This window comes from Phyllobates terribilis, unplaced genomic scaffold (assembly GCF_046119375.1).
Source record: "Phyllobates terribilis strain yellow unplaced genomic scaffold, ASM4611937v1 Scaffold_2__4_contigs__length_985480577, whole genome shotgun sequence".
NCBI classification, from domain to species: Eukaryota; Metazoa; Chordata; class Amphibia; order Anura; family Dendrobatidae; genus Phyllobates; species Phyllobates terribilis.
Window position 1 is genome coordinate 548,087,725 of NW_027362762.1, and position 21,374 is coordinate 548,109,098.

The following is a 21,374-nucleotide window of genomic DNA, read 5'->3' on the forward strand; positions in this document are numbered from 1 at the left end:
TGATGTCACTGCCATGCACCCAGTTGCGTGTACACTGACGTCAGCTGCTGACCTCTGATTGGCCAGCAGCGTATATTGCGGCGTACAGGCCTTCCAAGTTTGTGTGCTGCAATACACTTCAGCTAGATATGCATCCAAGAACACAAAAACCGCACATATAGCTGAAGTACAGGCTGGCGTCGGCGGGTTCCAAGTCCTCACCTGCAAGGCTCAGTCCAGGAACGCTAGTGCTGAGGTGATGCTGTGGGTGCCCTTAGGTTCCCCAGCACTGGTCTAAGGCATACATGTCAAACTCTGGCCCGCATGGTGGTTTTATTTGGCCTGTGACACCAGAACCATTACCCCTATGTGGGGCCCATTATTCTGTACGGAGGACTGCGTGGGGCCCATTATTCTGTACGGAGGACTGCGTGGGGCCCATAATACTGCATACTGGTTGGCCCGCGACTTTGTCCAAGTTTTTCATTTTGGCCCTCTGTGCGTTTGAGTTTGGAATCACTGGTCCAAGGTGTTGTGGTCGGAAGAATCCAAGTTCAATCCATTTGGTAGTGATGGCAAGCACTATATATACAGCCCAATTGTAAAACGTAATTACTAGTGATGAGCGAGTATGTTCTGTTAACCCTTTCGGCGAGTATGCTCGGGCCGAGCACCGAGTAGTTGCAGCTGCTCTGTGTTATGTTTGAGTCACTTCCGTGTGCATGATTTGCAACTGTTTGACAGCTTTAGTACATGTAAGGAATGTATTTCTTACACATTCCTCACATGTATTGAAGTTGTCAGTCGCAAATCATGCACACGGGAGCGATTCAAACATAACACAGAGCAGCTGCAACTACTCGGTGCTCGGCCCGAGCATACTCGCCGAAAGGGTTAACAGAACATACTCGCTCATCACTAGTAATGATGTAACATACCAAACACCTACCGTGAAACATGGTGGTGGTAATGTCATGGTTTGGGGCTGCTTTTCTGCATCTGCCATCAGCCCTCTGCATAGAATTGATGGAAATATGAATGCTACCATGTACAAGGATATACTGGAGAATGTAATGCTAACACATGGTAAAACCAAAGTAGGCAGGGAATGAAAATTCCAGAAAGACAATGATACTAAGCACATATCCAATTTAGTCAAAAATTGGTTAGTAAAGAAAAATGTCCGCCTGTTGCAATGGCCAAGCCAATTACCTGATTTAAACCCTATAGAGCACCTTTGGGATGAGTTAGTAAGACGATTTGGAGCATGTACCCATGGCAATAAAGATGAATTGTTTGCAGATTTCAAAATGGAATGGAGCAAGATCCCTCAAGATGTCTTGAATACCCTAGTGGCTTCAATGCCCCGTTAGTGTAGTGCAGTAACTAAAGCAAGAGGTTTTGCTCCAAAATACTAAGTTATGGCATTGTAAGTGATGAATTACTCTGTATGCTGTGATCAATAAATAGCATATGCAAAAATTCTGGCAGTTTTCTTTAATTAAATGACCATTTGTATATTCAAAAACATTTTGGTTAAAATTAGGCTATGTGCCCACGATGCAGAAATGAAGCAGAAAATTTCTGCAGCATTTCTGCATCTCCCTGGCAGAAAAAACGCATGCAGATTGTGCATGCGTTTTTCCTGCAGAATACATGCGGATCCACATGCGTTTCCGCATGCAGATTGACAAGCGCTTTCCAGGCGATAGCATCACTTGGAAAGTGCTTGACAACTAGGTCACACTGTATAAATCCATGCAAACGGCATGGATTTATACAGTGTGAACCGTAAAAATTAAAACAAATAAAGCTATACTCACCCCCGAGGCCCCGGCGTGTGCTGCAGCGCTGCTTCCTGTCTGGTTCCCGGCTGCCGGCATATCGCGAGACAGAGCGGTGAAGGGCCTGCGGTCACATGACTGTGACGTCACCGCAGGTCCTCAAGCGATGCCGGCATTCAGAGAGAAGCCTTCGGAAAGGTGAGTATAAACTTTGTTATTTTATTCTTTTTTTACAGGTACAATGGTACCCAGGTCTGGATGAGAGTCTCCTCTCCTCCAGAACCGAGTACCATCCGCACATAGAGACGCATAGAAGCCGCTTGTACAAATGTACAGTCGCGGTTTCTATGCGTTTCAATGCAAGTCAATGGCAGGAGCTCCGCTGCGCTTCCGCAAAATTAAATGACATGCTGCGGATTTTTGTATCCGCAGCATGTGCATAGAACATGCTGAATCCCCTTGGGGACCATGGGGTGCGGATTACCTAGCGGAAATTCCGCAGCATAAACGCTTGAAAAACGCTACGTGGGTACCCAGCCTTAAGGTCTTGCATGATGACAACCTCATGCACTTTCAATTCATCACCAGGGAAATGGCATCACAACAACCAGACAGAAGTAATTACACCTTTATAAAAAATGCAAAACTTTTGGTCACCACTTTACATTGGTATACCACTTTTTTGGTATACAGTGAAGTAGACATTTCTATTTCATACAAACTTATTGAATACTTATTTCATACAAACGTTCAGAATATGTAGGAAGGTGAAATGTATGGTATGGGCAAAATAAAAGCCAGGAGACTGCATGTGAAAAAAATAAACTCAATATTCACCTGCCTGCTTCTGGCACCAACATGGGCAGCTCCATGGTCTTCAATGGGACTGAAAGTGGTGACGTTACCCTACAAACAACTGCTGGACCACAGCAACCCGTAATTGGTAGCAGACTACTATCAGCAAGTCATCAGATGTTTTTTCTGATGACACACTGCTCAAAGGTACCTGACTGCTGCAGTCAATCACAGGCCAAAAGGAGTAGGGGGTAGCAGGCTAAAAGGAAGCATCTTACCTTCCTGTGACAGGGCAGATCAAAGTAAGTGAGTATTAACCCCTTAGTGACTGAGACAATTTTGACCTTAATGACCAGGCCAAATTTTACAATATTGACCAGTGTCACTTTAGGTGGTAAAAACTCTGAAATGTTTCAACAGATCCCAGTGATTCTGAGACTGTTTTTTCGTGACACAATGTACTTCATGTTAGTGGTAAATTTTGGTCGATATGATTTGCGTATATTTATGAAAATATTGAAAATTTGACAAATAGTTTGAAATTTTTGCAATTTTAAATGTTTATGCCCTTAAATCAAGTAGTTATGCCTCACAAAATAATTAATACATAACATTTCACACGTCTACTTTACATCATCATTTTTTAAACAATTTTTTTTGTTAGGCTGTTAGATGGGTTAAAAGTTTAGGAGAATTTCTCATTTTTTCAACAAACTTACAAAACCTGTTTCTTTAGAGAACTATTTAGATTTAAATGGACTTTGAGTAGTCTATACATTTGAAACTCCCCAAAAGTGATGCCATTTTAAAAACCGCACCCCTCAAATACTTCAAAAAAACTGTTGTTGGGAAATTTAATGTTCAGAGGAACACACCGCAAATTTTATTGCACTAGTTTTTGTAGTAATTGTCTGTGTACACGTGGTACCCTTGGTTAAGAAATGGCATCATTAATTCCTAGACAATTTTAATCGGGATGTCAATTGTCTGGGGGCAGTTTGGTGGGTTAATTTGGCGGTCCCTACCTTCATATATTAGAAAGGTGCACGTGTACCCTGTTGTGCTCTCGCACATTTTGTACAGTTTTACACGGCGCGCTTGGAGGGGATAAATTTGCGGAATGACAGATGCCCCTTGAAACTCATGAGGTACTCAATGACTGCAACATTTTGCTCAGGGGTATAGGAATTTAGTACTGAATCATTTAGGAGGGAAATTAGGGGTCTCAATTTGTTCAGATGATCGTAGTTGGGGTCATTTCTTGGGGGGGGGGGGTAGGTTTGGGTATTATCACTAAAATGAAGAAATCTCATTAGGCCTTCATAATGAATTCGAGACATGACACCTGGAAATATAGGGGTGCTGTGGACAGATTCTGTTGCCCACTAGGACGCGGACAGTGGATTTTTTTTACTAAACCGATGTTGAGGGTAAGGCCCCCCCAATTTATTTATTTCTTTTTTTTATTTCTGGGACATTTGTGGGAATCCATTAACTGAAATGAAAGGATGTGGGTTTTTGGGGACATAAAGAGGTTTGGTGGACAATTAATTGTAGAACCACTGGTGTAGCAAAAATGTGAAAAAATTCAAGGGGGTAAAATTTTATCCCCTTATTCCAGGGGTTGCCGAAAAAGGGGGAATTTGAGGGTAAAATGTATTGTCGGGAAACGACAATGGAGAGGCGACTACAGAACTTGGCCCTACCCCTGACGATTCAGCAGTGATGATGGACTCCACTACCATCGGGCTGTGCGATTCCATGGAGGAAGAGTAGTTATCAATGGCTGAAAACTTCAGATTCACTCCCGACACAAAGCAAGGGGGTGTACACCTGCTCCGCGGTAAACGTTCGGCGAGCCATTGTTTTATTTTATACGAATGCCTAACAAACAAAAAAAAAAACCTAACCTTAGCTAACACTAGTAAGCCTAGCCTAATCTAACAATAGTACATCTAATGTAACAGAAGTAATTTCATTTTTTTTTTTGAGCTTTTGAACTAACCCTAAACCCCAACCCCCAACCCTAGCCTTAACCCCAAGCCCAGATTCAGAAAATCTGCATCAAAAAACGCACATGCGTTTTTAGTGCGTTTCCGCCTCAAATGCATCAAAAACACATGTAATCCGCACCCAAGTATAGCAATAAAGTTTTGCCCCCCCCCCCAAGAAGTATCAAAAACAAAGCTTTGTTTAAAGCATAACACACCAAACAGACAAGAAACACAGCGTCAAAAACGCATGTTTAAAAAAAAAAAACACATAAAAACGCATTGAAAAAGGACAAGTGATCTAATTTAAATAGGTACAGAAATGGTGCAGCATCAAAACGCACCAAAAGCTCATCGTGGGAACGTAGTCTAACCGTTTGCCTGACTGAAGTGCTGGGAATCTTTCGAAACGTTGTGGATTCATGATCAATCAGGCCGTTTTATCCTAATAATTAACCTAGTTTCTGGGTGCGGTGAACAGTACTGGAAATGTGATACCAAGGTCATTCAGTAATGAAGGAAGGGAAAGAATACAGACAAAAAGCAGCAAAGCGCATTACAATAATTCTTCAGCACCACAATAGGGAGATGTATGTGACAAACATCTCAAAGGATTCCTCAAAAGCTTTTATTAGAAAGTAAAAAGGGATAAAGCCCGCCACATTACATTCTTGGCCCAAAATAACTCTCCCAGTTTGATGACACTTTTTTAAAGCTAAAACTGGGAATTAGTCCAAAAAAGAGAAGCAGTATAATGCCTTCCTTAACCCTTTGATTTTGTGCCTTGTGGACACAGCAATTTCGATTTGTTTAGTTCTTTTATAGCTTTTCATCATGGTGCTCCAGGTGGTTTAATTTTCACTTGAAATATCCATATAAGGAATTTTTTTTGCAGGATGAGTACTATTATTTTAATGGCACCATTTTGGGATGCACATGATGTATTGAAAAACGTATTTTTCCCAATGTGGCAATTTTTTTTTAACAGTTTAGTAAGTGTTGAAAGTGATGTTAACTTTATTCTACAGGGCAATACCATTTTGGCGATACCAACGTTTTTTAGTTTTTTTTAAATGTTTTCCCACTTTTCTGCAATAAAATAAGAGCAAACGATTAGAAAAAAAATATGTCACAATAGTCTGATGGAAATAACTTATTTTTCAATAGACAGCTGTATGAGGAAAAAAAAATGAGTAAACTTTTTATTGTACTATTTCAGGTTACATGTAATTTTTTTTTTTTTCGCACAAGGCTTTCTACTTTTTGGAAGGCAGATTGAAATAGCAATTCCAGCTGTTTACCGTATGACTTAAATAACTTGACATAGCTGGGGCCAGTACGAACATGGCGAAGCCAAATAAGGGCATTTTTTTTTATTATTATTATTTTTACACAGTATAAAACTGGGTAAGGGGAAATGCTCAATTTTGTTTTAGGTATAATTTTGCTATCTTTTTAAAATGTTAACTTTTTTTTTTTTTTACTTAATTTACTTTTATTTCAGTCTGAGGCAACTTAAACGAACTTGACCGTTCATATGCACTGCAACACTTATCTGTAATAGTATATTATGATTGAGTTTAATAATAACAGAGCTAAGGTGGCAGACATTAAGTCCCGCTCTACCAGCACAAAGCACAGGGTGATAGGAGGGAGTTCCCACTGTCGGCCTTTTGTCTAACCACTAAGATACAGCGCCATTCATGCATTAAACTATGGAGATTGGTGTTCTCACCTATCCCCACCATTACAGGAACAAGGGCAGTACCCACCCAATCAACATGGCGTATACATCCATTATAGAGCATTAATTTACCACTGCTCATGACATATCTACATCATGAAGTGTTAAAGAGAACCTGTCACTCTACTCATGCTGCCCAAACCAGAGAATATAGTCAACAAGTTATTTACACTGTACAATGAGCAGAACAAAAGGCAAATTGTAAAAAAATAAAAATGGTAGAATTGTTGTTTTTCCCTTATTTACCCAGATAGAGTTAATAATCAATAAACGGTAGTTGAAAAATAACTATTGTAGTTTTCCATTTGTTTCTAGTTTGAGTGTTCCTTTAGGGTATGTGCACACGATGCAGAAATGCTCAGGATTTTTTCCTGAGCGTTTCTGCATTTCTCTGGCAGGAAAAAACGCATGCAGACTGTACATGTGGTTTCCTGCCAGGGACATACGGAAATGAAGCGGTCTTCACTTTCATTTCCGCATGCGGGTTGACAAGCGCTTCCCAAGCGATTTTAGCATCACTTGGAAAGTGCTTGTCAACTTCACACTATATAAATCCATGCAACCGGCATGGATTTATATAGTGTGTGAATGTCAAAAAATAAAAAATAAATATATACTTTACCCTCTGATGGCCCCCGGTGTCCTGCTTCGCTCGGTCCCGGCTGCGAAGACTTTAGGACCTTCCGACGTCAGCGTCACGTGACCCGTCACATGACTCTGACATCAGCGAAGGTCCTTCATTCAACCGCGAAGTGCGGGGAACCAAGCAGGAGCGCTGCGCGGGCCGTCAGAAGGTGAGAATATATATATTTTTTATTTTATTCTTTTTTTTTTTAATGGTACCTGGGTCTGGATGAGAGTCCTCTCATCCACACCCGGGTACCATCCGCACATTAGACCGCATGAAAAGCGCATCAACATATACAGTGATGCGGATTCCATGCGTTCTAATGCAAGTCAATGGCGGCAAAAGAGCAGCGTTTCCGCAAAATTAATTGACATGCTGCGGACTTTTGACCGCAGCGTTTACGCTGCGGAAAAATCCGCATCATGGGCACAGCACATGCGGATTTCAATTGGGGAACATTGCTGCCCTTCTACCATGCGTTTTTCATGCGTTTCCGCGGCGTTTCCGCAACTGCAAAAACGCCGCGGAAACGCATGAAAAACGCATCGTGTGAACTCAGCCTTATACTCTTAAAGGGAACCTACTGCTCAGCAGCATGAAACAGACTTGCTACACAATTACAGTCATGGAAGTTTTTAAAATCTAGTTATGTCATGTCCTGTGTACTATCTACACTGCCCCCATAGCGTTGTTAGTGATGCAATGTGCGTCACTAACACGCTTTTTTCATTCAAATCAGCGCTAATATAATGCCGGCTCCGGCCGCACACAGTGAAGCTGGGAACTATACAGCTTCACTGCGCATGCCCCATACAAGCGCGGCTGGCCATGACAAACTGCGCAAGTGCCCCATACTTACGTAAGCCGGGAGCAGAATTCAAATGCATGGGGCTGACTGACGCGAGGAATCACACCCGTACTACTGAACGAGCAGGTATGATATAAACATATAAAGTGGATTTTACACATGACATTAGCGCCAATTTGAATGAAAAAAAGCGTGTTAGTGATGCATATTGGATCACTAACAACGCAATGGCGGCAGTTTAGATACTACACAGGACATGACAGGTTCCCTTTAAGAGTGTAAAGGAAAGCTTAACCTAAAATCGTTTTGAAAATTACAATTGTTATTTTTCAACTACAATTTATTCATTATTAACTATTTCTGAGGAAAAAAACAGCAATTCTACCATTTCTTTTATGTTTTGAATTTGGAGCTGCTCATTGTACAGTCTACATAACATGTTAACTGTATACTCCGGTTCAGTCCGATTACAGGGATACCAAATTTCTATAGTTCTTATACTTTACATAGCATATTTTTCTTTTGATTGAGCTGTGCGAGGGATGTTTTTTTCCTACAATTTTTTTTGTACGAGATGACATTTTCATTGGTACTATATTGAGATGCATACAACTTTTTAAACATTTTTTTTTTATTTTTTATCAGGGCTGTGAAGTTGGAGTCAGTGTCGGTATAAAATGACTCAGACTTCTAAAATATTTAATAAATTGGGCTCAGTAGTACAACGCAGGAGGTGCTGTAAATGTTTTCCTAAGCATTTGGGAAAGTTATGAATTGTCCTATAAATATCTGTTCTATTCCTGATCTAAGGATCTAGGCTTTTAGTTTAGATGAATCTGGCAGCACTTGATGTACATGCTCAGTAGTGAGGCCGTTCTGTGGAGTCGGAGTCGTGAAGTTGGAAGTCATGGAAATTGAGGAGTCAGAGTCGGTGGTTTGGCTTTACGACTCCACAGACCTGGGTTTTACTCCAGCTTTCGGAGACAGAATTAATGTACTGGTAAAAACATGGTCATCTCATAGAGCGGGTCATTATGGATGTAGAGATGTAAATGATTGGTTCTTTTTATCAGACTGATACTAATTGACTAGTTGACTTTTCTCTTCTGCCCATCTGAAAAATGGACACCAACACGAAGAAAAGCAAACGGAGTGCATTTGTCTCTTTGTACGGCAGCACGGTGGCTCAGTGGTTAGCACTGCAGCCTTGCAGGGCTGGGGTGCTGGGTTCAAATCCCACCAAGGACAACATCATCAAGGAGTTTGTATGTTCTCACTGTGTTTGCGGGGGTTTCCTCCCACACTCCAAATATATACTGATAGGGAGTGTAGGTTGTGAGCCCCAATGGGAATAGTGATAATCATGTATGTAAAAAGTTGCAGAATATGATAGCGCTATATAAGCAAAGCATGATAATAATTGTAGTGAATGACTCCGTCAGAAGCACTTCTGAGCCCTTTTTCAGGAATTCAGATGGAAGCCCCACATAGAGGCCATGAGAGCGCTGCTGAATGCAGTGCATTCTTACCTAAGCTGTTTTCGGGAGCTTAAGCGCTATGCTTTCCTATAACTGTGACCTCATACCTCTGTACTGAGCTCAGGGAAGACATATACATGTTGTTCCAGAGCAGACCTGTAGCACCAGACTCGTACATGATTAAAAGGCTGTATTACTGTCATCACATCCAGACGGAGGAGCTGCGGGTCTAAATGGTGTTGGCAGAATTCCCACAGTGAGGACATATTTTCTTATATAGGTACAGTGTCTATACAAGTGTATACTAACTAAAGCTTTCTTCTTCACATCTCAGAAGCGATCTGCTGCCTATTACCAAAGGCTATGATTAAATGCAGTTTATGCAATGCAATTTCCCACCATCCATTATGATTGTCACCATGCAGAAAAGCAATACATACTAACAAGAGTCCAGACTCCGTAAGACCCCATAACGTGCCATATTAGTTTCTTTGTATTAAATTCTGCAGTCTAAGCAGATTTGCAATACTGTGGAAAAAAAAGTCTGCCAATGAGTACCCCCAAAATGATGTCAGAAGCACACCCTTCATAAGCCTATGGATGCCCTCAGTGCATGTGAACAGTCTGTTTATTTGTAGGACTCCTGTTGTGATAACACACATTAAGGCCTGATTCTGACATCCATGATTATCCTCCTACAGAATACCCAGATCGTTGTTCATCAGTGCTTGGAGCGGAGAGTCATCAGTGTTTAGTCAGTGTGTCAGTTTTTACCATCAATGTTTCATCAGTGATTTTCACATATGAGAATAAATTACAACGCTTCTCCCCTACAATGTCCATCCCGGACAGCAAACGGGTTAACTACTGATGCCATCTGTGTGCTGTCTGTGATTTTCATGGGCTCAAACATGTAAGGTTAATTTTGATAAGTATTTCAGATCAAAAACATCCATGTCTCCGTGAATTTTTGCAGACCACTAGGACAGAACACATATGACTGTGTGAATGATGCTTTAACACTATCACGACACGCGCTGTACATGTACGATGCATAGTGTGTCTCCCCCTTTGATGCAGGCTCCGGTGATGAGCTGGCACCTTTGCAGGGACATGACAGCTTGTCTGATCAGCTGTCATGTGTCCCTAACAGCCACGAGTGGAATCGTGATCCACCCACGGCTGGTAACATTTTAAATGGCGCTGTCAATCTCTGACAGTGGCATTTAACATCTCCGCTCCGGATGTGTGTCATAAGACCTGCCGATCGGCACCCATGTCACATGACCACGTGTCGCCGATGGGTTGGAAAGACAACCCGGGGTCTGCAGGAGACCCCTGTGGTTGTCATAGTTGATCTGCTATGTGCGCCAGCCAGTGGTCTGCATTCATGGCAGATGAACACTTATTACACGTAACACAGGCGATCAGATGATCGCATCTTCTAATCTCCCATGAACTACTGAAGCCAGTGAAAAGTAAAAAAAAAAAATATATATGTTTTTAAAAATATTAAAGGGAATCTGTCACTCCGTGGCACTTATCAGTCCTCTAATATGGGCCTACAGGTGATAGAAATGTAAATCTATACCAACCTGTACGCCTCATATTAGAGGTCTTACGGCAGTAATATGGCTTTTTATTCTTTACAGTTTTTGACGCTTGCGGGCCAAGTGATGGAAGAAATCCCCGCCTCCTGTGGTAATTATAATGTTTCCCCCCTCCCCTGCACGTCACAGTGCCGTGTGACTAGCAGTTCTCTGGACAGTATGTTGTTCACAGGCGCCGGAGAGTCACAGTGACGCGCCTGCGCACAACATACTTGATCATTAGATGGAAGGATAAAGCGCGCCTTGCGCACAAGGTAAATTGCGATCAAAACAATATATCTACATCAAAATGGTATAAAAAAAATAAGCCCTCACCTGGCCCCAGATCCCAAAAAATGGGAGACCTCGGAAAATGGCACCATTTTTTTTTTTTTTTAAACAAAACTTATGATTTTTTTTCACCATTTAAATAAAAAAGAACCTATACATGTTTGGTGTCTATGAACTCGTAATGACCTGGAGAATAATAATGGAAGGTAACTTTTAGCATTCAGTGAACGTGGTAAAAAAAAAAAAAACAATTGTGGAATTGCATTTTTTTGTAATTTCACACTTAGAATATTTTTCCCATTTTCCAGTACACGATATGGTAAAACCTGTGATGTCGTTCAAAAGTACAACTTGTTCCACAAAACATAAGCCCTCACATGGCCCATACTGACCAAAAAAAAGTTATGGCTCTGGGAAGAAAAGGAGCAAAAATCGAAAAATGGCATGAAGGGGTTAAAGGGACAGTCTCATAACTTTTTAACCCGATCAAGCCATCTAGTTTCTGAAACTCTGTGGACCTGTTGTCATCTCTCTGGTAAGGTCAGGCTGGACATACAGTTGTCTGCTCTGGCACAGAAAGAGGGTCCCTAGTAAGGACCACAAAGGGTGTAATAGTTGTAGCATTCACCAGCCCCTCCACATACGGTGGGAAAATACCCCAGAACACGGCCAGGGCGACACAGAAGGAGCTGTGTAATGCTACAAGTCATGGCAGCCATCACCAGCTTCCCAGCACTGGGCTACACAGAAACTCGCCAACTCCCTTGTATAGAGTGCCTGCACCACGAGCCCAAAGCCGGGGGAAGAAGACCCACATACACATACCGAAGTCACGGAAGGAGAGGAAGGTGGCGGCTACTTACACAGCTGAGGAGGGAGCACACTCCCAGGCACGCACCCATGGTCAGTGCTCGCACACACTGGCTGAGAGGGAGCCGGGATCGACACCCGCAGCTCCTCGCCCCGCCCCCCGCCGAAACTGCTTCTCACCTTACACCGCACTCTCGGCTCTTTCCGGAAACGTTCGGCTATCTCCGACCACTGATGTAGTCTGCCCCAGCTTCGAGGACTCGCTCTACGGGGCTTCTGTTTACCTGGGATTCTTTGGGTAGCGAAAACGTATTGCATAGCGCTGTACAAAGTGACCAGCTACGGTTTGGACACAGTTTCAAGTGTCATTAACGGGAGACATAGTTGGGATCAATTTTTAAATATGGCGCATGACTTATAAATGACTGATGCGCCAGGGCTGCCCTCTCATACATGAGCATTAGGCGAAATTCTGTCTGTAGTCCGATACACAATGTGCTATACGGCGGAGCCCCCGAATGTACGCGCCATAGTACTACCAGTCCTATAGTATTGTCCCCTGTAGTGCCCCTGCATGTAATAATGTCCCCTGTAGTGCCCCCGCATGTAATAATGTCCCCTTTAGTGCCCCCGTATGTAATAATGTCCCCTGTAGTGCCCCCGCATGTAATAATGTCCCCTGTAGTGCCCCCGCATGTAATAATGTCCCCTATAGTGCCCCCGCATGTAATAATGTCCCCTATAGTGCCCCCGCATGTAATAATGTCCCCTTTAGTGCCCCCGCATGTAATAATGTCCCCTATAGTGCCCCCGCATGTAATAATGTCCGCTGTAGTGCCCCATATGTAATAATGTCCCCTATAGTGCCCCCACATGTAATAATGACCCCTATAGTGCCCCCGCATGTAACTGTTCTCTCATATAGTACCGCTAATAATAATGCTGCCCCACAGTGCCCCCACATGTAATAATGACCCCTATAGTGCCCCGCATGTAACTGTTCTCTCATATAGTACCGCTAATAATAATGCTGCCCCACAGTGCCCCCACAAGTAATAATATCCCCTATAGTGCCCCCGCATGTAATAATGTCACCTGTAGTGCCCCTGTATGTAATAATGTCCCCTGTAGTGCCCCCGCATGTAATAATGTCCCCTATAGTGCCCCTGCATGTAATAATGTCCCCTATAGTGCCCCCGCATGTAATTATGTCCCCTGTAGTGCCCTCCCATGTATTAATGTCCCCTGTAGTGCCCCCGCATGTAAAAATGTCCCCTATAGTGCCCCCGCATGTAATAATGTCCCCTGTAATGCCCCCGTATGTATTAATGTCCCCTGTAGTGCCCCCGCATGTAATAATGTGCCCTATAGTGCCCCCGCATGTAATAATGTCCCCTATAGTGCCCCCGCATGTAATAATGTCCGCTGTAGGGCCCAATATGTAATAATGTCCCCTATAGTGCCCCGGCATGTAATAATGACCCCTATAGTGCCCCCGCATGTAACTGTTCTCTCATATAGTACCGCCAATAATAATGCTGCCCCAAAGTGCCCCCACAAGTAATAATATCCCCTATAGTGCCCCCGCATGTAATAATGTCCCCTGTAGTGCCCCCGTATGTAATAATGTCCCCTGTAGTGCCCCCGCATGTAATAATGTCCCCTGTAGTGCCCCCACATGTAATAATGTCCCCTGTAGTGCCCCTGTATGTAATAATGTCCCATATAGTGCCCCCGCATGTAACTGTGCTCTCCTGTAGTACCTCCAATAAGAATAATGCTGCCCCAAAGTGCCCCCACAAGTAATAATGTCCCCTGTAGTGCCCCCGCATGTAACTGTGCTCTTATATAGTACCTCCAATAAGAATAATGCTGCCCCAAAGTGCCCCCACAAGTAATAATGTCCCCTGAAGTGCCCCCGCATGTAACTGTGCTCTTATATAGTACCTCCAATAAGAATAATGCTGCCCCAAAGTGCTCCTACAAGTAATAATGTCCCCTGTAGTGCCCCCGCATGTAACTGTGCTCCTATATAGTACCTCCACTAAGAATAATGCTTCCCCAAAGTGCCTCCGCAAGTAATAATATCCCCTGTAGTGCCCCCACATGTAATAATATCCCCTGTAGTGCCCCCACAAGTAATAATGTCCCCTGTAGTGCCCCCGCATGTAACTGTTCTCTTATACAGTACCTTCAATAAGAATAATGCTGCCCCAAAGTGCCCCCACAAGTAATAATGTCCCCTATAGTGCCCACGCATGCAACTGTGCTCTTATATAGTACCTCCAATAAAAATAATGCTGCTCCAAAGTGCCCCCACAAGTAATAATGTCCCCTGTAGTGCCCCCACATGTAACTGTCCTCTCCTGTAGTACCTCCAATATGAATAATGCTGCTCCAAAGTGCAACCACAAGTAATAATGTCCCCTGTAGTGCCCCTGCATGTAACTGTGCTCTCCTATAGTACCTCCAATATGAGTAATGCTGCTCCAAAGTGCCCCCACAAGTAATAATGTCCCCTATAGTGCCCCCACATGTAACTGTGCTCTCCTATAGTACCTCCAATATGAATAATGCTTCCCCAAAGGTGTCCTCACAAGTAATAATGTCCCCTGTAGTGCCCCCGCATGTAACTGTGCTCTTATATAGTACCTCCAATAAGAATAATGCTGCCGCAAAGTGCCCCCACAAGTAATAATGTCCCCTGTAGTGCCCACGCATGCAACTGTGCTCTTATATAGTACCTCCAATAAAAATAATGCTGCCTCAAAGTGCCCCCACAAGTAATAATGTCCCCTGTAGTGCCCCCACATGTAACTGTGCTCTCCTATAGTACCTCCAATAAGAATAATGCTGCCCCAAAGTGCCCCCACAAGTAATAATGTCCCCTGTAGTGCCCACGCATGCAACTGTGCTCTTATATAGTACCCCCAATAAGAAAAATGCTGCCTCAAAATGCCCCCACAAGTAATAATGTCCCCTGTAGTGCCCCCGCATGTAACTGTGCTCTTATATAGTACCTCCAATAAGAATAATGCTGCCCCAAAGTGCCCCCACAAGTAATAATGTCCCCTGTAGTGCCCCCGCATGTAACTGTGCTCTCCTATAGTACCTCCAATATGAATAATGCTTCCCCAAAGGTGCCCTCACAAGTAATAATGTCCCCTGTAGTGCCCCCGCATGTAACTGTGCTCTTATATAGTACCTCCAATAAGAATAATGCTGCCCCAAAGTGCCCCCACAAGTAATAATGTCCCCTGTAGTGCCCACGCATGCAACTGTGCTCTTATATAGTACCTCCAATAAAAATAATGCTGCCTCAAAGTGCCCCCACAAGTAATAATGTCCCCTGTAGTGCCCCCACATGTAACTGTGCTCTCCTATAGTACCTCCAATATGAATAATGCTTCCCCAAAGGTGCCCTCACAAGTAATAATGTCCCCTGTAGTGCCCCCGCATGTAACTGTGCTCTTATATAGTACCTCCAATAAGAATAATGCTGCCCCAAAGTGCCCCCACAAGTAATAATATCACCTGTAGTGCCCATGCATGCAACTGTGCTCTTATATAGTACCTCCAATAAGAAAAATGCTGCCTCAAAGTGCCCCCACAAGTAATAATGTCCCCTGTAGTGCCCCAGCATGTAACTGTGCTCTTATATAGTATCTCCAATAAGAATAATGCTGCCCCAAAGTGCCCCCACAAGTAATAATGTCCCCTGTAGTGCCCCCGCATGTAACAGCACTCTTCTATAGTACCTCCAATACAAATAATGCTGCCCCAAAGTGCCCCCACAAGTAATAATGTCCCCTGTAGTGCTCCCGCATGTAACTGTGCTCTCCTATGGTACCTCCAATAAAAATATTGCTTCCCTAAAGTGCCACAACAAGTAATAATGTCCCCTGTAGTGCCCCCGCATGTAACAGCACTCTTCTATAGTACCTCCAATAAGAATAATGCTTCCCCAAAGTGCCCCCACAAGTAATAATGTCCCCTGTAGTGCCCCCACATGTAAATGTGCTCTCCTATAGTACCTCCAATATGAATAATGCTTCCCTAAAGTGCCCCACAAGTAATAATGTCCCCTGTAGTGCCCCCACATTTAACTGTCCTCTCCTGTAGTACCTCCAATATGAATAATGCTGCTCCAAAGTGCAACCACAAGTAATAATGTCCCCTGTAGTGCCCCCGCATGTAACTGTGCTCTCCTATAGTACCTCCAATATGAGTAATGCTGCTCCAAAGTGCCCCCACAAGTAATAATGTCCCCTATAGTGCCCCCACATGTAACTGTGCTCTCCTATAGTACCTCCAATATGAATAATGCTTCCCCAAAGGTGCCCTCACAAGTAATAATGTCCCCTGTAGTGCCCCCGCATGTAACTGTGCTCTTATATAGTACCTCCAATAAGAATAATGCTGCCCCAAAGTGCCCCCACAAGTAATAATGTCCCCTGTAGTGCCCACGCATGCAACTGTGCTCTTATATAGTACCTCCAATAAAAATAATGCTGCTCCAAAGTGCCCCCACAAGTAATAATGTCCCCTGTAGTGCCCCCACATGTAACTGTGCTCTCCTATAGTACCTCCAATATGAATAATGGTGCCCCAAAGTGCCCCCACAAGTAATAATGTCCCCTGTAGTGCCCCCGCATGTAACAGCACTCTTCTATAGTACCGCCAATACAAATAATGCTGCCCCAAAGTGCCCCCACAAGTAATAATGTCCCCTGTAGTGCTCCCGCATGTAACTGTGCTCTCCTATGGTACCTCCAATAAAAATATTTCTTCCCTAAAGTGCCACAACAAGTAATGATGTCCCCTGTAGTGCCCCTGCATGTAACAGCACTCTTCTATAGTACCTCCAATAAGAATAATGCTTCCCCAAAGTGCCCCCACAAGTAATAATGTACCCTGTAGTGCCCCCACATGTAAATGTGCTCTCCTATAGTACCTCCAATATGAATAATGCTTCCCTAAAGTGCCCCACAAGTAATAATGTCCCCTGTAGTGCCCCCACATGTAACTGTGCTCTCCTATAGTACCTCCAATATGAATAGTGCTGCCCCAAAGTGCCCCCACAAATAATAATGTCCCCTGTAGTGCTCCCACATGTAACAGCATTTTTCTATTGTACCTCCAATAAGAATAATGCTTCCCCAAAGTGCACCCACAAGTAATAATGTCCCCTGTAGTGCCCCCACATGTAACTGTGCTCTCTTATAGTACCTCCAATATGAATAATGCTTCCCCAAAGTGCCACCACAAGTAGTAATGTCCCCTGTAGTGCCCCCGCAAGTAACTGTGCTCTCCTATAGTACCTCCTATAAGAATAAGGCTTCCCCAAAGTGCCCCCCCAAGCAATAATGTCACCTGTAGTGCCCCCACATGTAACTGTGCTCTCCTATAGTACCTCGAATAAAAATATTGCTTCCCCAAAGTGCCACCACAAGTAATGATGTCCCCTGTAGTGCCCCTACAAGTAACAGCACTCTTCTATAGTACCTCCAATAAGAATAATGCTTCCCCAAAGTGCCCCCACAAGTAATAATGTCCCCTGTAGTGCCCCCACATGTAACTGTGCTCTCTTATAGTACCTCCAATATGAATAATGCTTCCCCAAAGTGCCCCCACAAGTAGTAAGGTCCCCTGTAGTGCCCCCGCAAGTAACTGTGCTCTCCTATAGTACCTCCTATAAGACTAATGCTTCCCCAAAGTGCCCCCCCAAGCAATAATGTCACCTGTAGTGCTCCTGCTAGTAACTGTGCTCTCATATAGTACCTCCAATAAGAATAATGCGTCTCCAAATTTCCCCAGAAGTAATGATGTTCCCTGTTGTGCCCCCGCAAGTAACTGTGCTTTCTATAGTTCCTCCAATAAGAGTAATGCTTCCCCAAAGTGCCCCCACAAGTTATAATGTCCCCTGTAGTGCTCCTGCTAGTAACTGTGCTCTCATATAGAACCTCCAATAAGAATAATGATTCCCAAAGTGCCCCCATAAGTAATAATGTCCCCTGTAATTCCCCTGCTAGTAACTGTGCTCTCCCATAGTACCTCCAATAAGAATAATGCTTCCCCAAAGTGCCCCACTAATGCTTTCCCAAAGTGCCCCCACTGGTAACAGTACTCTCCTAAAGTACCCCCAAGACGAATAATAATTCTCCGGTGTGCCCCCACTAGTACCGTAATAATGTCCATTAGAGTGCTCCCACTAGTAACAGTGCTCTCCTATAGTACCTCCAATAAGAATCCTGCTTTCCCAAAGTGTCCCCTATAGAGCCCCCACTAATAATAGTGCCCTCCTAAAGTATCTCTAATAACGATGCTTCCCCAGAGTGCCCCCACTAGTAATAATGTCCCCGCTACTAACAGTGCTCTCCTACAGTAACTCCAATAAGAATAATGCTTCCTCAGAGTGCCCCCGCAAGTAACAGTTCTCTGCTATAGTAACTTCAACAAGAATAATGCCTACCCGGAGTGCCCCCACTAATAATAGTGTCCCCTATAGTGCCCCCGCTTGTAACAGTGATCCTTTATAGTACTTCCAATAAGAATAATGATTTCCCAGAATGTCCCCTATAGTTACCCCGTTAGTACCACTGCTCTCTCATAGTACCTCCAATAAGAATAATGCTTCCCAAGAGTGCTCCCACTATTAATAGTGTTTCCTATAGTGCCCCCATAAGTAACAGTGCTCTCCTATAGTACCTCCTGTAACATCCCTGGCGGCGTGCTTACATAGTGCACCGCCTCCCACTATGCAAGACCGCAATCTTACCTGTCAGTCCAGCCTGCAAATCTTGCTCCAGTTCATGCTGTGTGCATGTCTCTTGACTGACTGCTTAGGGCGTCGGCTCGGTTGCTTCCTGATTCTTATAGCTGCTGTGGGCGCACCCCTAACGCGTCTCCAGCCTATTGCTGTGAGTCACTGGATATTTAAACCCCCTCCACCCAGAAGGAGGTGCCTGAGCATCATCTTCATTCAGTTTGTCTTTACAACTGTATTGCCAGGTCCTGTCCTGTTTCTATTCTGTTTCCGCCACTCTGGAGGCTGCATACCCAGACCTGTTATCTCTGACTTCTAGTCTGTTCCCGCCACTCTGGGGGCTGTATACCCAGGCCTGTTACCTGTGACTTCTAGTCTGTTTCCGCCACTCTGGGGGCTGTATACCCAGGCTCGTTCTTGTATCTCATTGCAGTAGCAGTTCCTGTCTGAACAGTATCCTAGCCTGTTACCTGTTTGTCTCTATGTCCGTACCTTCCCTTTTCTTGCAGTATCTGAACCTGCACCTAACTCCAACTCGTTGTCTCTGTACTTCTGTTTGTGAGTTTTGTGTCCACTCACTACTTCATAGGAAGTACCTTGTGTGTATCTGGTTCTGCTTGTCCCTTTTCCCTTCCTCCGTATCTTCCTCCTGTGTTCTAGCCATCTTCCTGTATTTTCCAGTCTGTTCCATGTGAACAGAGCCCTGTCCTCTCTGCCTTGCCCACCACACCAGCGGTTTCTCTCTGCCCTGCCTTGCCCACCGCTCCGGCGGCTTCTCTCTGCTCTGCCTTGCCCACCGCTCCGGCGGCTTTTTTCTGCTCTGCCTTGCCCACTGCTCCTGCGGTTCCGCTCTGCTCTGCCTTGTCCACCACTCCGACGGTTCCGCTCTGCTCTGCCTTGCCCACCGCACCTGCGGTTTTCGCTCCGCTCTGCTTGCTCACCGCACCAGCAGTTCCTTTCTGCTCTGCCTTGTTCTCCGCTGCGGCGGTTTCGCTTTACTCTGCTTGTCTACCGCATCTGCGGCTCTGTACCTGTCTCCCAGTCTGTACTGGACCCTATCCAGCCTGCGCTCCAACCTGCTAGTACCTCCCTTTCTGCACTCCAGCCGTGCTTGCCAGTATCTCCCTGTCTGCACTCCAGCCGTGCTTGCCAGTGCCCACCTGTCTGCATACCAGCCGTGCTTGCCAGTGCCCACCTGCCTGCATACCTGCCGTGCTTGCCAGTGCCCATCTGTCTGCATACCAGCTGTACTTGCCAATACCCACCTGCCTGTATGCCAGTCTAACCTGCCTGTTCCTGCATTCCCCGGTGTGGGTCAACAAATGTGACCGGGGTCTGACCTGGAGTCGCACCTGGTCCCTCTGCTCGGTTCCTCCTTGGTCCACGGAGTCGACTAAGCTGCCGTGCGACCTTGGTCGGATCGGGTTGATACTAAGTTACGCCCCTCCAGGCACTCCTCGGTTCATCGTACAGTGGGATCACTAATCACGCTCACGCCAGTCAGTCCGGGCGCAAGCGTAACACCTCCAATAAGAATAATGCTTCCCCAGAGTGCCCCCACTAGTAATAGTGCTCCCCTATAGTACCTTAAAGAGGAAAAATGGTTCCCCAGTGTGCCTCTGCTACTACAACACCTGGCAAAAATTATGGAATCACCGGGCTCGGAGGATGTTCATTCAGTTGTTTAATGTTGTTGAAAAAAAGCAGATCACAGATATGGCACAAAACTAAAGTCATTTCAAATGGCAACTTTAGGGCTTTAAGAAACACTAAAAGAAATCAAGATTAAAAATGTGGTACTCAGTAAGGTAATTTTTTTCAAACCAAGCAGAGGGAAAAAATTATGGAATCACTTAATTCTGAGGAAAAAATTATGGAATCACCCTGTAAATTTTCATTTCCAAAACCAACACCTGCATCAAATTAGATCTGCTCGTTAGTCTGCATCTAAAAAGGAGTGATCACACCTTGGAGAGCTGTTGCACCAAGTGGACTGACATGAATTATGGCTCCAACACGAGAGATGTCAATTGAAACAAAGGAGAGGATTATCAAACTCTTAAAAGAAGGTCAATCATCACGCAATGTTGCAAAAGATGTTGGTTGTTCACAGCTTTATCTAAAATCTGGACCAAATACAAACAACATGGGAAGGTTGTCAAAGGCAAACATACTGGTAGACCAAGGAAGACATCAAAGCGTCAAGACCGGAAACTTAAAGCAATATGTCTCCAAAGCAGGAAATGCACAACAAAACAAATGAGGAACGAATGGGAGGAAACTGGAGTCAATATCTGTGACCGAACTGTAAGGAACCACCTAAAGGAAATGGGATTTACATACAAAAAACCTAAACATAAGCCATCATTAACACCTAAACAGAAAAACCAAGGTTACAATGGGCTAAGAAAAAGCAATCGTGGACTGTGGATGACTGGATGAAAAAAGTCATATTCAGTGATGAATCGCGAATCTGCATTGGGCAAGGTGATGATGCTGGAACTTTTGATTGGTGCCGTTCCAATGAGATTTAAAAAGATGACTGCATGACGAGAACATGCAAATTTCCACAGTCTTTGTTGATATGGGACTGCATGTCAGGTTAAGGCACTGGGGAGATGGCTGTCATTACATCTTCAATAAATGCCCAAGTTTACATTGATATTTTGGACAGTTTTCTTATCCCATCAATTGAAAGGATGTTTGGGGAT

General features: G+C 44.2%; 1 protein-coding gene across 3 annotated transcripts in view; it reads right to left on the minus strand.

Annotated features, from left to right (window-relative positions):
- The window catches only part of LOC141220588 (serine incorporator 2-like), a 49,399-nt gene extending 37,312 nt beyond the window's left edge, over window positions 1-12,087 (minus strand). For 2 of the 3 annotated variants that reach the window (XR_012288808.1, XM_073666399.1), the window contains exon 1: window positions 11,951-12,087. Coding sequence is in view for 1 of the 3 variants with exons in the window: in XM_073666399.1 (XP_073522500.1) it covers window positions 11,951-11,989 (39 nt within the window). In the remaining 2 variants the exon portion in view is untranslated. Of the gene's footprint in view, window positions 1-11,912 lie in introns of all 3 variants that reach the window. The other variant, XM_073666401.1, reaches the window with a different exon arrangement.
- Between the last annotated feature and the right edge of the window lie 9,287 nt (window positions 12,088-21,374).